The 16,943-nt window shown below is 39.1% G+C and overlaps 1 protein-coding gene across 1 annotated transcript in view; it reads left to right on the top strand.

Annotated features, from left to right (window-relative positions):
* DPYD (dihydropyrimidine dehydrogenase) overlaps positions 1-16,943 on the top strand; it is a 338,501-nt gene that overhangs the window by 308,199 nt on the left and 13,359 nt on the right. The window contains exon 21 of the mRNA XM_035333208.1: positions 16,079-16,222. Within this exon, the coding sequence (XP_035189099.1) occupies positions 16,079-16,222 (144 nt within the window). The remainder of the gene's footprint in view (positions 1-16,078; positions 16,223-16,943) is intronic.

The following is a 16,943-nucleotide window of genomic DNA, read 5'->3' as shown; positions in this document are numbered from 1 at the left end:
GTCCCTCATGGCAGAGAATAGCATTTACTGAAACTAGCTGGATGTTACACTGTTTTACTGCAATCCGCCTGGGCACTGACTTCAGAAATGACTAGATTCCTACAGGCACCTAACTTCAGAAAGTAGAGGGATGTCTGCACTTTCAAATTAAATGTGCCCAGGAATATTCCTGGGTACTTAGGCCAGCTGGCACTGAGCAGCCTGTGCCAATGATCAGAAGCTGTTAGTCTCCAAAGCAGGTTGGCTTCAGGCAGGCTGCCTGCTGGGAACAGCTCCTGGAGCATGCCGACTTCCAAAGCCTCTCCAGGAATTGCCTGGGACACTGGTAGTGAGCACAGGCCATAAGTGGGCAAGAAAATGTTGTAACGCTTTTTTAGGACAGATGACAACATCCTTATGCCCAGGAATATTCCCAGACATGTTTACTACTGCGGATATAGACTGAGACTCTTGAAAAAGGATTTTAAAAAAATAAAAATAAAAGAGAAAAGGAGTGATTATGGCAGTGTATGAGTGGGCATGAACAATGGACAGATGGACATAAAAATGAGCTATATTGGATGTTTGTGAACATTGCACTGGGAAAAAGAGCTCTAAAAGCCTGAGGCTCCAAAATCAAGAAAACTAGTGAGAATTTTTAGAAGCATTCTGGAAATGCCTTCCAGGTAAAATAAAATAGGATTTAATGTAAGGTGCTTGTGAGTAATATACATATTTCTGTATGGCGTGACTAATCTAAGTTTGGACAGTGTAGAAAAACCATAGCTCACTATCTCTCCAAATGTAATAAGGCAGCTAACCCGTGAGTTCATTGCATCCTAACGGATGAATTCAGTTTGTAGGTAAGAGTAAGACAATGTTGCAGTGATCCAAAAGAGAAGCCTCAGAAGCTATTTTACATTCAGAAGCAGTGGAGACAAATAGGAATGGAGATGCAGAATGAAACGGTTGATGCTGCAGACTGGAGTCCATACAATATGCATTTCAGAGGGGCTTTACTCTGTTCTAACTCCAGGCTGGTCTCTTAAGCTAAATGCCCATTAGAAGCTGGAGCTCATTTTAGGTGTATTTCTGGAGCACACATTCAGGTTTCATTTCATCCAAAATAAAATCCTGTTTGTGCTCTCTGAGACTGCTCTGCAGCGAGATCCAAAGCACAGTATGTGGGGATAATCAGGAGATTCACTTCGGAAGCGCACTCATGATCTAAACTAAACCACTAATGTGGCGGCACCTGGAGAGCTCATGCAGCAGCACTACAGCGACGCAGAGCTAATGTGCACAATTAGTGAGCAAACCGAGGCCAGCCATCAGTGGAGCAGAGACTGAAGCTGCTAACCACGTAGAAAAGAAAATGTTTGCATAGACAAGGAAAAATTTTGTGCAAACACAAATGCATTAGCACAAAGCAGAAAAGGAGAACCTACTGGTAGTTGTCTCACACATGGAATTCTTTGCACTGGCAAGAAAATTGTTTTGCCAAAGCTTGCTTACAATAGCAAAAAGAAAAAATGCACCATAGAAAGAAAACGAACTGACTCAGAAAATGTACTTTTGCACCTATCCAGCTTTGATTCACTACACAAGAGCAAAAATAAACTTTTGGTGTCATTTGCACAAGCATGAACTTTAAACTAAGAGCAGCAGCACAAAAACAGAGAAGAAGTTGAATGCCAGCTGGGCAGTCGAACATCTGTAAATGTTAGATAACAGAGATTTTGTTGGTGTGTTGTAAGAATCGAAAACTGCAGACAAACACATACAGATTAGCATTATACAATAGAACAATCAAAATGCCAGTAGGACAATGTAAATTACAAGAACAATACCAAGGAAAAGTGGGCACATTAAAATACCGGGAAGTATAAATACCACACAAAGGCACTGCTTTTAACTAAATCAAGTGATTGAATCAAGTGTGTGGCTAAACTGGGGCAAACAATTCATAAAAGTTGCACACACCAAAAAATAAATAAAAAATCAAATAGGTAGCAATGTAAGATCCCTGCAGCAGTGTCTAATGGTGTTTTAAAGGTCTAGCATGTCTTCTGGGCATAGAAGAGCTGGAAATGGATACAGCAGTGCAGCCAGCTGAACATTTGCTTAATAGAATATTCTCTGCACTCAGAAGAAGCAGTAAAGCAAGTGGAAGAGGGCATACGTCTCATCGCTGAGGTTTTCCAGAGTCACAGGTCAGATGAGCAAGTCATGAGCTGTAGAGAAGGGAGGAAGCCATACATATGCATAGTCTTAAGCAATTTAAGTAAGGTATTATACAGAGCTGCAGTTTGCCACTGACAAAAGTAATAGTGTCAGTTTGTGATGCAATACTCAGATATTTGCATATGTATTAGATAGAAGAATTAAAGAAAGTAACTATCTCAATGCCTTCTGAGCACCTTTTGGGGGCGGTACAGGTGGAAGAAAATGCAATTTGAGGTCAAACCTGTTGTAGAAGAATACCTGTTGTAGAAGTATAAGCAAGAAGAACAAATGCAGCTTGCTGGGATTGCTGCCATCGCTCTATAGATGCAGAGACAGAACAGCAAAAGCTGTAGCTGATCATGATTACAATCTCATCTATCTGCTTGAAATGACCAAGGCAATAAATCTAAAATGAAATAAAATGAGATGAAATTGCATTTGACTCCTGGAGCACTGGGATAATTGCTGACCTCCCAGAGGCTATTACCCAGCTCCTAAAAAGTAAAAACCATGCAGGAAAGACCCACACCTGAAAATGTGTAAGTCAGTTTGAAGATTAGTAGGATTCATAAACCATCTCACATCACTATTCCAAGCTTTTGAGATCTGTACAGTCTCCTGAGGTGATTACTAAACAAAACCATGCTAAGAATATAACCACTGTAATTCCCTTAGGTCTTCTTACATATAAAGGAGCTGTACAAAATATCCCATAGCGCAGCTTTGCCGCATGTAAATGCAGAGCCCATTATATCGCATGAGGCAGGGTGCTGGAGGCACTGCTGTTTGAGTGAGGCATACACAAAAACCGTACTATGGAACAAGAATGTCAGATCCTCAAAATAATAGAAACAGAGAAAACAAGGAAATTCATTTAAGTATTCATTTAAGTATTCATTTAAGTAGGTATTATTTAAGCCAGGTCTTAGTTTGAGGCAGGGGTTACAAAAGAACATCCAAGGTGTGCTTGAACAAGGCGAGGATTTAGTGTCAGCTCATGCCCGGTGATCTTTCACGTCAGCCGTTTTAGAAGGGGAATGCCCATGTAGCTAAACTGCGGTTTGCTACCCTGCCACATCTCGTGCTCACCGTGCTCCAGGTGTGCACCTGATGATAGGAATCAGCTTGTCCTGCTCTGGTGTCATGCCTCATAAAAGCAGTCTTCGCGCAAAAAGGTATTTGAGAGCGGATTTTGTGCTCATGCAAGGTCATTCAGTGCATCTTCTCTGGAGGTAGGAAGCGTGTGCGTGGTGACTGCGTGGTGACTGCTCCTGCCTTTGTAAGCCACTGAGACTGAAGCTCTCCTAGGAGCTTTATCCATCAGAATACACAACACCTCTATAAAATACAAGTGAAAAAAAAGCCAGGCACACAGAAGACATGGATTATCTGTAATAATAGAAATTATGTCGTCTGTGACCTTTATAGCAGCAGCCTTGTTGCAGACAGCATTAACATAGAGAAGCTGCACTAAGCAGAAAATGTTGTTTCCCTTTCTGTCTTATGGTAGAAAAAGCTATAGATGATATTTTTTGAGCTGTAGATTGTATCTCCATAAATATCTGGCATAGCTTTAACAAGATAAGGTATGTCAAGAATAGAAAGAATATTGTTTTTACAATTTAAATAAGGATTTGATTTAAAAATACTGCAATTTCTGAGTACAGAAGCTCTGTAGGTCTTGCATGATCTGTCATCCACAAAGAGATACATTATTGGGAATTATTTGTGTGCAGAACAGCTGAAGACATTACTTTCTTTTCAAACAACATGAAAAAGGTGAACACTGTGGGCTCCATTTTACCCTTCATTGGGCACTTGTAACTCCTGTGATGGAGCCAGGTGAAACCATGTTTGCACATCCCAGAAGAGAGGGCTGTGGTCAGGCAGCGGGACATGGTCCCGGCTCCCTTGGTCACTGCACAGAGGCTTACCCTTGGGTACCTACTTGTATGTTTAAAGTTCAGCCACGTGCAAAAGCTTGCAGGATCAGGATAGGAGTTTCTTCATAAATGTAATTAATATAGTTTGCTGTGCCATACTGATCCTTCTGAGCTGCAAAATAGCCTGATGAGTACACACGTGAAGGAAAGATTTATGCGTCTCCACGGTTTATATGTAAAGAGCACATGGCATTGAAAAAGCGGTTGGCCTGTTGAAGCAGTGTGTGGTTGTGGTTACATTTAATAGCAGAGGGAAAACTGCATGCATATACTTGCAAGCCTAACTGTGCATACAAATCAATCAAGTCTTGTAGTAACCAGATGCTCAGAACAGAATTCATTTTAAAGCTCTTATAGTAATTTAAAACAAGATAGTTTTCCAAAATGTAGTTATATATGTCTGTGATCTATGTGTCTAATGATTTGCACATTAGATTTTTAAAACTGAAATTCATCCTCAGACTGACCTGAGTGAAAATCTAATCAAATTAGCATTTTAGAATATGTGACTATTCTAATGTCATTTTCAGAACGTAGTAATACTTTTGATACGATACTTTTTTCTGTTATAAAGACATAAATATGCAAGAGAGGCACTGTGGGAGACTTGGAAGTTTAATTCTAATGAGCACTGTTCTGTTTTCTAAGTTAGGTTTTTATACAGTATCTATTACTTTGGTACCTACACATTGACATCTCCTCACTCCTTGATGGTGATATAGAAAACATTTATAACAGTAGTGAAGGGGTCACTTTGGTAGTGCATTATTGGCATTTTATTCAGACAATAAGTTTTATATAATATTAATTTTTAATAGTTTAGCAATTGCTTATTTCTTTACAGATCTTTTTAAAAGTTTTTAGAACTTCAAATGATGAAACTTCATCCTCAGTTGCTTTCAGTGGGCCAAATAATTTTTATCATTTGGGTATACTTCTGGTTGTTGTTGTTGTTGTTTTGTTGATGGTGCTGTTTATTTATTTATTTATTTATGTGATATGTATTGTGTTGATTTTCAAAGCTGTTGAAAGGCCTGAATCAAACCAGAATACCAAAGCTCATGCTAGGAAGGTATTTAATGTTTTCTCAACTTGACTCAAGCGGGAGTTTTTTCTGTCTAGCGGTGGAAGCACTAATGCCAAAACTATTTGTATTACGACTCTTAGTATGAAATTGAGTGAGTTTAGGTTATCAAGGTAATGATAAAAAGCATTGTATTGTTGAGTATGAAGGCTTTAAAATGCAGTGGTGGGCTTCTTGGTCTTAACTGCAAGAGTTGACTAGCGCTCGTTTATCTGAACTGAATACTTTACATTTAAATTAGGGTTTTGTGAAGTAGAGATGGAAGGATTACTGTGTGTGAGAGATGAATGAGGGAAAGCAATGTATTCTGTGCAGAAGGAGGATAAGTGCTGTGGTTCATCTGACACAAGAGATGGATTACAATGAATCTGAAGTGGTAGAAGGTTTGCTTAGGAATTATTAGCAATGGTTTGCATTTAAGTAATCTACTACTGCAATAATACACGTATAGTTATGTGATGTGTAATCTACCAGGGAAAAGTGGATTTTATTTCTAGATATATCAAAATTACATGCTATTTACAGGACAGACAAGTTGGCAATAAATCTGGAGGTTCTTTGAAGAAAAAAAAAAAAAAAAAAAGCATCAAAATAAAAATACAGGGTAACCAAAATTCTGAGGAGGTTCCAACAGATAGAAAAAGTGTATGCTCTTACCACTTGTGCAAGGTTTAACTGTGCTAGCAAGAAGTATTTGATAGGTAAATTTGCAGCAAAAAAACACTCAGCAATGGGTGAAAATGTACTTTCCTTTGCACCCAGTGGCAGCAGTAGTTCTTTTACTGAATTTATTCAAAGCTTCACAGAGTGGCTTTCAAAATCTTAGGTTCTTCAAGAGGCTAGAAGAGGTCATTGTTTGCTTCCCCTCTCTGCATAGTCTCCCAATAGCCTGAGAGCACAAATTTGATGGGCCTGACTTACTAAACTGCATGTTTCGTATAAATGTCCCTGGTGCATACACAGACTTTCACTGTGTAAGCGCTGTAAGGTGTACGGGTCTGTATCAGGGAGATGCTGGAAGAGAGTCTGGGAGAGCTAAGGAGAGCGCAGATAGCATGCAGTTCACCTAGTCCTGCACCCAGGGTGTATTTGCACTTAGGCTGCATGGTAGTGCCAGGTTGCTCAAGGAGCTTTTCAACAGGTTCACGTGGGTCATATAGGCAGTTTAAATGTAGCTTCATGGGGCTTCACAGTTCTAGATATAGTGCTAGGGTGCTTCTGGTACCTGACCCAGCTCGGTGAGCACAAGCAGAATTAGCAAATTCAGCTTGATACAGCTCCACTCACCTTGCTGGGTCAGCAGCATCTCTGACTGACAGGCCAGTTGGTAATGTAGCCATAGCAGCAAGGATATTCATGCTTTCTCATAGTTGTAAGGAATGACTTATTTTTCCCTTTTCATAGTCTGGCTAGACTTCTAAAGCTTTTTCGAAATGGTCTAGAGAACAGACAGTCATTAGGTACTGCTGGAGTTCAATCTCCTCAGTAAATGCATTCCCAGAACAGGATGGTTAAACCCAAAGAAACAGGTGATTTTGTGGTTGTTCTGAAAAGCTCAATTACCAGCCAGCTTGGAAGAGAAAGCAGCTAAAAGTGCCTAGCAGTGGCATTTTTTTCATATGATCAGGTGATTTACAACACTGATATGATAAGCACATAGGCTGAACATATAGGAATACACAGTGTGGTATATAGAGACACAAGAAAATGTGAATACTGGACTGATGCATTTTTATTTCTATACCAGTAGAAGTACAAAATCTTATTTGCACCAAGTTGTTCCAAAGCTAAGGCAACTGATACTAATCCACGTTTCCTAAATGCCTTTGAATAGTTATATTTGCTCACCTGTCAGATATTTGTAAATAGCCATTCTGCTGACATCTTTGTTACACTGCTGCTTAGCTGACAGAATTTCATCTGCATAAATGGGTGGAAAGTCCTTTCCTCACATGTCTAATAAACTGGAGACAAAGTGCCTGCCAATGTTTTAATTTCTTGTGCATGTTCTGGTTAGAGAGTGAGAAGAAAGCTTTCACTCCGCAGTGTCATGAATATGGTAATCTATGGAAATCACAGAAAGCAGGTACTTAAGTTAAGCACATACTGTACTACAGGAATCCCTGATGAATTCAAGTCTCTTCTGTTTAGAGAAGATGTTGTTGTCTATTAAGTGACAGACTGCCAGATGTTCATGAAGTAGCACAGTAATGTGTATCAGTATCTTCTTTTCTTCAACCCAGAAGGTAACATTTTCTTTATCATCTATGTCATCTTGGCTTTTGATTGTAAATGTCTAAGCTTGCTTCAAATATTAACTCCTTTTTGTTTTATTGATGAATATTTCATGACAGAAAGACTTCAATACATTTGTAGAATATAAGTTTTTGCTGCACTATAGTAAGCCTGTAATCCTAAAATCTTTTCCTTCACTCAGTATAAGCTGCTAAAAAAACAAACATTTGAGGGAGAACCTGAAGAATAATTTGTTGGTGATTTTGAGGCAGTAGAGAAAATTTTGGCAGTGGTAGAGATATGATGAAAGCAGGAATAATTATTATTTTAAATAATGGTTTTATCTGCACTCTCGAGCATGATACTATATATCTCGTGGTGAGGTCACAGCAGTATGTTTTCCTAGAATACACATTAATGTTGCAGTTAGTCACAGAATTACTGCAGGGCTGGGGGTTAGCTCACCCACTTTAAATAATCATGGTTTAAAGAGTGGACAGAATAGTTGAGTAACTAAGTGCAGTGGTATATACACAGGCAGCGCAGGGAGCAGAGGTTGCAGGAAGAAGTACACGTGCAGGAATTACGGATTATTGAGACAGTGCTGTTTACAAGCAAATAAAAGTTCCAGGGCAAAATTTCAAAATAACTGAAAGACAGAGAAGATTTTTTGTGTTGTCCTTTATTTTGCAGTCTTTTGCACATCATTAAAGGCAGTGATGCCAGTAACGACAGCTCTAAACAAAGAGTGGTGAGGATGTGTGAACCCTTTCACACAAGGGCCAAGTTTTCTGCAGCTTCTTGCTGACTTCACAACGGCAGCTCTGGGGCCTTTAACAACTGGTGTTGGCCCAAGAAACTCTCTATCAGCTGGAGACTGATAGAGTGAAGTGTCCCATCATCCCCATGAAGCATCACCTGCCTACATGCCATGGTGAGGACCCTTAAAGGATTCCCCGGAGGAGCTTGCAGTGGTTTATGTGGGCTTGACAGGAACTCTACTGCCATCTGGGTGAGTCCTTCGTGACACAGGCTCTTCCTATGCAGCATATGGGAAAGGCCCATCCATAAGCATTGTCAGGCCAACACGGAAGCTATTTAAGAGCATTTAGCTTTGAATGTTTAAAAAAGTAAGAACATCTAAAAGATTAAGAAGTAGCAGCTTCATTTTCTCCTTTGCTGTATATAGTTAGTTTTCATTAGTTGAATAGTTTACAAGATTAGTGGGGAAAGCTTGTGCGAAATATTCCCTCCAGATAATCTATGAATATGAATGTATGTGTTATTTTCCACCTTCACAGGAACCAAATTCAGCGTTTAGCTTTATTGTTTATCTTTCCAGAAGAAGCACAAGCTACCTTGACATTGTGACAAGATTTTGCTGTTGTTACTGTTGCTGTTATTGTACAGGGAGTTTGTGTTTCCTACCTCTGGAAATGTTGGAGTTATGTTCTTCTGTATTCTCAGAGAACAAGGAAGAAAACAGATACCACTTTAGGAAACTTCAGTAAATGTTTTAGTAAAGTTGCAGGAGGCTGGAGGCAGACCACTGGAATGGGGTTTATTATGCAGGATACAGTATAGTCAAGGCTACGTGTTTGTGCAGCATATAGTAAGGATTCTAGATTTATGCAGCCATTGTGAGCATATTTGACTTTGGAAAAAGCAAACTTGAAGGATTCAGAAGCTACTGGAAAAATCATTAAAAGTGAAAGTACTTTCTCTTATGTACATCAAACACAGAAAATTTTCCATATGAACAAATGGGGGTCAAACATTACTAAAACCTTTGTGCTGAGGGCATATAAAATGACCCATACAAACCTGATTTAAAATCTTGTAGCTTCTGGGTGAGGGCAGCTGTCTACCTTGCTTAAATGTTAATGTTTCCTTTATCTGATTGCCTTTCTGTACCATGCTCCCTATTTCAGGGGTCCTGCCTCACCTATTACCCCCTTCAAAGCTACTCATTCTTGTCTGCAGTCTTCATATCTCTAATTGTGTCTGAGGCAGTCACTTGGCTGAGTAGCCTCCCAAGCTTTTTTCTCCTTAGCTTTTACCAACCTAGCTGATCCTCTCTGCAGTTTTCCAAGGCCAAGTAGAAGCTTTCTCGGACATAGTCCTTGTCAAGGCAAAAGAGAGATAAAGCCCAGTTTTTCTACATGTTTATAGAAGTGAGTGGTATTTAGGGAGGGTAGCTCAACCAAGTACAGATCAACTCTTTGTAGGAAAGTAGCGCTTGGCATGGGTTTATGAAGGGGAAACCATGTTTGACCAACTGTGGTCAGAACAGTGGGTGTTATCTTCAGCAAGGCTTTCAGCGCATCCTTATGGACAGAATGGTGAAACATTGAGTAGATAAATGGACAGTGAGATCAACTGGATATGGACTAAACCTAGGCCAGTCCCTAGTGGTGTACCCAAGATGTTATTTCTGTGTCCGTTTTAACATCCTCATTAATGATCTGGATGACAGGACAGAGTGCATCTTCATCATGTTTACAGATGATGCAGAGCTAGAAGGATTTGTTGACATACCAGGGGGTTGTGCTGCCGCTCAGAAGGATGGCATGCTGGAAAATTGGGCTGACAGGAACCTCGAGAAGTTCAGTAAGGGGAAGTATGAAGTCCTGCATCTGGGGAGGAACAACCCCAGGCACCAGCACAGGCAGGGGCCAACCGTCTGGCCAGCAGCTTTGCAGAAAAGGCCCTGGGGAGGACAAGCTGACCACCAGCCAGCAGCGTGTCCTCGCAGCAAAGGCCAGCAGTGCCCTGGGCTGCATCAGGCCCAGCGTCGCCAGCAGGCCGAGGGAGGTGATCCCTCCCCACGGCCCAGCACTGGTCAGACACCCGGAGCGCTGCGCCCAGAGCCGGGCTCCCCACCACAGGGACGTGGCCTTACCGGAGAGAGTCCTGCAAAGGGCACTGAGGTGATCGAGGGACTGGGGCGGCTGCCCCATGAGGGCAGGCTGAGAGCGCTGGGGGCGTTCAGCCTCGAGCAGGGGAGGCTCGGGAGGATCTTACCGGGATCTAAAAAATATCTGACGGGAGGGAGCAGACAGCAGAGCCCGACTCCTCAGTGGTGCCCAGTGAAAGCCTGGGAGGCAACAGGCACAAGCCGAATGATAAGGAATTCCACTTAAACATTAGAAAGAACTTTTTTATTATGAGAATGATCAAACACGGGAGCAGGTGGCCCAGAGATCTTGTGGATTTTCCATCCTTTGAGATATTCAAAGCCTTACTGGCCATGGCCCACAGAAACATGCTGTATCTGACCCAGCAGCAAGCAGGGGGTGAGACTCAGCAGTCTCTGGACACCTAGTCAGATTTCAACTACTTTGTGATTCTGTGAAGGTAGCTGACCACCAGCTACCTTTCCTTTCCAATCATTTAGAGAGTATGTATTTTCTCCTCCTTTCTTCACTTCTTCTCTGAGGAAAAGCTATTGGTTAAGTAATTTCAGAGAAAGATCTGTTCAGAAAAACAAGCTACAGAGAAGGAAGAATAAGTTTGAATTCTAAGCCACACTGGTGATTACAGGGCAAAGTTTTGGTGTTAAAGTTATCCATCAGTTTGCATATCTTTTTGGGCCTTTGTTTGGTGTATCACTACTGCAACCAGTAAAGAATATTTCAGTACACCAACTGGACCTCCTTCAGCAATTCAGTTTGTCAGATATTTTTCAATCTTCATTCTTGTTCTCATCTAGTCTTCCTATGTGCAAGCAGAAATGTCTACACTTGAAAAATGTATGTGAAATAAGACAATTTGGCTTCAGTTCTACCTCCAGATTCATGAGAGACCTCACTGTATCACTTAAAATTGTTTACAAGTTAAAAGTGTACAAGAGGAATTTAGAGAATGAATGCATACACCTCATCATACCACAGACTTGAGGCAACACATAAATACAGAAGAAACTGGATAACGACATTACATTCAACATGGGAAATTTTTCAGATATGAGGGAAATGGTATTTTTAAAAGCTGTTGCCTCATGGCTACATGATACTGCTACCTCAAATTTCCATTTGCCAGTGATCATTAGACTTGTTTATGTAAGTTCTTCATTTACCTTGTGACCACTGCTCCCCGAAAATTATTTTTATGAAAATTACTCATTTTTAGTGTTTTTTTCTATGCCCCATCTCATTAGCATATACCAGCAGGATACACTTCAGATCCACCAGAGTACTGCAGGAGACTGTTGCTTATTTTTGGTTTATGATGATACCTAGCTGTGCCAGCTGAAATCTGGGTTTTCTAACAGTAGATACCATCCAGTCCTTTTGCAGGAAACAGCTCCTAAGTAAACAACTGGTAACCACAGCATGGGGATGTAGCTGGACTTTCCCAGAATAAGAAGAATATCAATTTTAAAGTTAGAAATAAAGTCTCAGTCATCTGATACGTATTGCACTGCCCTGTTCACTAGCCTATTCCAGCTCCAATTCAATTACGCTACTTGCTGGTGCAACCGTAAAAAATTACAGCAATCTGAAGTGAAAGATACTCTCTACTTTTTACAAGCACCTTTTTTAGTTCATAATATGCTCAATTACCTTTAGATTGATCCATGAATAAATTATAATCAAAACAGACTTATTCACCTTAAAGCTCTCCTGGCTTAAGGTTTCATTGTTGATTCATTATGTTGTCAGTTCTCTATTGGCAGGGTAATGCTTTTTTATATCTGGATAGAGACAGTTTTAGTGGAAGATACTGTTATCTTTAAATGAGTAGGATTTAGCTTTTCTGGTGAGAACAAATTCATCAATGACGGGTCCCTGGAGAAACCACTGAAACAAAAATCACAATGTTGCTGGAGATTTATACAGTTCATCAGTTAAAAGGCAGCTTTTGGAAGTCTTTAAAAGGGAGGGTTGGATTTTTTATTTATTTCTGTAAAATATTTCAGCATAATATTTCAAGCTTCCAGCTTTGTGATAATACACTTATAAACAATGAAAGAAAACCACTTAATATATTTATTTTGGCTCCATTATTGATGTTATCCTCTTTAATAGAAATACATTAAATTATGGCAATATAGAGACAGATGGATACGAATAATGCAGCTATAGACATCATTGATACAGATATATAAGCAGACAAGAATTATCTAATTACTCTGCTTGTTGCAATCTTCTAAATACTTGCTGTGATCCACATATTCGTATTAGCTGTTTTTTCTAGGCAGATGTTGATAGGACAAAGATACAAGTGTATGGAGAGCTTAGTGACATATGAGATATGTTGAAATTTCAAAGAAAAAAAAATATCTCAAGACATACTGGGGAAAGATTTCAAAAGCAAGCAGGGATTTAAACCAACCAAGTTACCGTGCTTGTGCTTTCATTGGGAATTGTGCCATTAAATCCCTATGTGCTTTGGAAGACATCCCCGAGCATGATTAGAGGTGATTTAACTTTAAACTCTCTTAAATATCCATCTCTTGAGAAGTTATTTCAACATGTTTCCACTTCGGCTATATCCAATAACTCAGTGTGTTAAAATACTGCTTCCCATTTTATAAGGCCTTTGTCTCCCAACATGTTTGAAAATACAGCTCTGAACAAGAAGTCATTTCATCAGCCTTCTGTATATTTTCTTCTTATATCATCAGCCTTCTGTGCATTACTCAGAAGGACAACCTTCAATAAGTCCTTCCCAAACTCCTGAGACTACATTTTCATGTATTATTTATTGTTATAGAAAAGATGGCTGGTTTTCAGTGTTGTTGGATGAAATTTGGCTTGGCTGCGTGTGAACTGCTAGACTCCAAGCACAAAATAACCAGATCATTTGTACAGACACGCAGTCATCTTCTGTTAAGTCAATGGAAACTCATTGTTCATGCCCAAGCCTGGACTAGGACCTCAGTGTTCCGTTAATTATCCTAATTTAGTCATTTTTTTTATGGAAATACAATAATGCATAGCAAAAACTCAGGTTGGATGTTAGTTTTCTAGATAAATATTTACTTCACTTGCTTTGAAAATATACTGTTTTTATAGCTTAATTTAACATGTATGTCATTAAAAAACATCTGAAATAATACGGTTATGGTACCAATGGCATGGGATGCTATTCAAAATGTCTGCTATACATTCCAGCTAGTGGCTATGTTAGATGTAAAAATCTGCTTACTTCCATATCACAGCTTAGAAAATGAATTAATTTCCATTAAAAATCACACTTTATCTATAAACCAAAATGGATGATTTTTCCATGCTTTTCCTCAGATCACCTATTTTGTTTCAGTACACTCAATATTTCTGTCTCTAGAAAACAGATGGTTGCCCATACATTAAGAGAGGCTTTATTCTGCAGAAATTTGGCTGTTCTTCCCAAAGATGGTCTTCAGTCAGCCAGGCCATGAACAACTGTCTCTTTTATCTACTATTTTAGTTAAAACCTCAGCAAAATTAGCTTTACTAACTACTCTGAAAGTCAGCAGTTCAATTCCTGGCCAGACAGGGAAGAGTCCAAAAATGCTTTTGTCATCAGGTCTCCTTCCTTCTCAAGCTCAAAGTTGTTGGCATCAGCGCATACGTGATGGAGAGAAAATAGTTTCTAAGTGGCACAGCTACTGCTTATGTGTAGCCAAAATAAATTTCTAATTGACGCAGCCTACCAGATAGATAAGAATATTTTCTATCAAAATTTATATTATTTTTTTTAGATTTTTGGTTAAAATCTTAGGTTTTCTAAAATTTGTATGAAGACTTGAATCTCTGTCTGTGTTTTAGAGCCTGTTATTTACAATGAAATTAGTCAAATTTTTCCTTCCACTTATTTTCCTTTTAAACATAACTTTTTTTTTTTTTTTAAAAAGTCTTATTTTAATTTGGTATATTAGTCCACTACCTTACTGCTGTTTGCAGTAATATTTAAAAGCTTATTTTAAGCCATCCTAGAACTTTTTCTTTCTAAGAACATGAATCACAAATGTATGGCAACTGCACAGAAAGGAAGGTGTATTTGACAGCTTTGAGGAAGCACCTGAAAGTTCCCATTCAACAGACAAAGGAAGAGTCTTGTGACAGTGGGCAAATTGAGACTATAGCTACATTTGGGACCGAGGGGGTCTGCAGTTACTCCCCCTTCACACACACTCACACACACACACACACCAGTGCTGGGCTTGCATTTACCTGGATTGAGAGAACAGCACGTTCCCAGCCTGCAGCAGGTCACCTCCTTTGGAGATCACCATGAGACTGCAAGTTCTGACTTCAAGTAAAAATGTGTTGAAACCACAGAACAAGTCTCAGAAGCAGGGAAACATTTCAAGGACCACACCCTCTATCTGTGTGCTCACAAGTGCCAAAAACCTAGAAGCCAAGAAAGCTATTATTTGCCATGACAGGAATCCTGAGGTCCCATTGTGGGGTATCCCAACTGACAGAGATCATTGAGGGATTTTTCTCCTGTAGAGCAGGGTAACCTCTTCTGGATTTACTTCATTTTAAAAAAATAATAATTTCTAAATTTTTAAATAATTCTGTTTTTAAAATTCACATTGAAATTCCCTCTTAAAAATTTGATAACCACAGCAGTACTGTATCTTGTTCAATATGCTCTTTGAGGTTGTATTATTAGCGTGAATTAATGCTAGCAGCTACTGAGGCTACGTATCCCCTGTTACTACCTGCTAGTTTCTGCAGTACCGCAGTAGCTTTGGAGCAGGGTTCAGTTAGGTGGATAAAATATTTTGTGCAGAATAAGGAACTAGTTTCAGGGGAGGAAGGGCACAATCTCTTTCATCAAGTAAAAAAATCCATGTTTTTCACCATACTTTTATTCACATAAATCTGTGATTATGGCACACTACAGTTTTCCATCTCTCTGCTCTGCAAACAAAGAAACGTTTTCTTTCAGGAAGCTGGGTGTTTGGCAGGTTTATGAAATCTGAACCTGCACTTCCACGTTATTGGGTGAGACATGAGTTTTGCAATTCAGTGAAATTTTCCTGTAGAGTTTGCTTAATTGGGCTCAAGGATTAAATGTCACAGAACAGACTACAAGTGGTCCATAGAGGTAAATTATGAGATTAGAATGTGTTTCTGTTCATTTGGTGTTTGTTAGCCTTGCTTTTGACAGGTCAAGACAACCTTCTGTTATCAGAACATAAAATGCATGTTTGCATGCTTTAAAAATACATAGATATAACCAGATATCCATACAAGTAATCTCAAACACTGCTAGAGCCCTTGTAAGTAAATTGATAGTTTTATGATGCCTTTCCACATAGTATAGAAATAAAGTTATACATTTGAATTATTTAACATGATGCATTTTTATGTATAAGCAAGTATGCAATGGGGAAATAGAAGACTGTTGGATGCTGACCTGCAAATCAGCTATTTTTCTGCTGTGGTATATTAATATTTTAATATTCAATATAGATTTTTAAGTTAGATCCTGAAGTTCATGGCTGATTTTTATTCGCTTCTTGCTCTGGTCCCACTGATTTCAATTTCAACCTCCTAAATAAGACACACTAAACAAGGACTTAGGATCTTGCCCTTAGGTTCAGACTTACTCCCTTCACTACGCCTGATTATTAAGCATATTAATCACGTTTCCTAATTTTTTATTTCAGAAACTACCTAATTTTGGGCCTTACCTGGAACAACGCAAAAAAATAATAGCTGAGAACAAGATTAAACTGAAGGAACAAAGCACAGCGGCTGTGCTTCCTGAGAAAAAGCACTTCGTTCCAAAGAAGCCCATTCCAGCAATCAAGGTAAAAAAAGATATGCTTATGTGTAAGAAATGATCAGCCATCAGGCAGTTGACATGCACAGTCATTTCTAGCAGTTTGAGTTGGTTATTACTGCTTTTAAGCTTGTTAGAGGGCATCAAAGACAACTATTTATGCAGACTTTCTAGCTTTTAACCAAAATCGATGGGAAATGATTTGTGATGTACGTGTATAGGTATTTCCCTAATGTCATTTTTCAGAATCAAGATATTCAGGCAGTGGAATGGTAATTGTAGAACATGGTGAATGCCTTGAAGAATTAAGTTGAACCATTAACAATTTATTTTAATTTGAATGAAACAGTATGAGCTCAGTTTTGCATGATACTTCTTGATTATTTGTGGCTTACTAAATATCCATCTCTCATGCAGGAAAAGGTTGGTGCGGAAAAGGTTGGTATTACATACAAAAGCCGAGACCTAGGTTTTCAAACTAAATTTTTAAAGCTGAAAGATGTTTGTCTAGGTAACTGATCCACTATGTGCAATGAGTAAATGTCAAGGTGAAAATAAAACCTGTTCCCCCTCCACTGCATAATCCATACATTGGAGATTTTCCCATCCCTTAAGTAGCCAATAAAATTAAACATCAGCAGCTAATTATTCTAAGTGTTCACTTTAGACCCTACTTAAACTTCATGTTTCAACAGGGGAATAAAAGAAAGAAAGAAAGAAAGAAAGAAAGAAAGAAAGAAAGAAAGAAA

The sequence above is a fragment of the Oxyura jamaicensis genome, chromosome 8, assembly GCF_011077185.1.
Source record: "Oxyura jamaicensis isolate SHBP4307 breed ruddy duck chromosome 8, BPBGC_Ojam_1.0, whole genome shotgun sequence".
NCBI classification, from domain to species: domain Eukaryota; kingdom Metazoa; phylum Chordata; class Aves; order Anseriformes; family Anatidae; genus Oxyura; species Oxyura jamaicensis.
The sequence above is the reverse complement of the archived record's forward strand: the minus strand, read 5'-3'. Positions and strand labels throughout refer to the sequence as shown.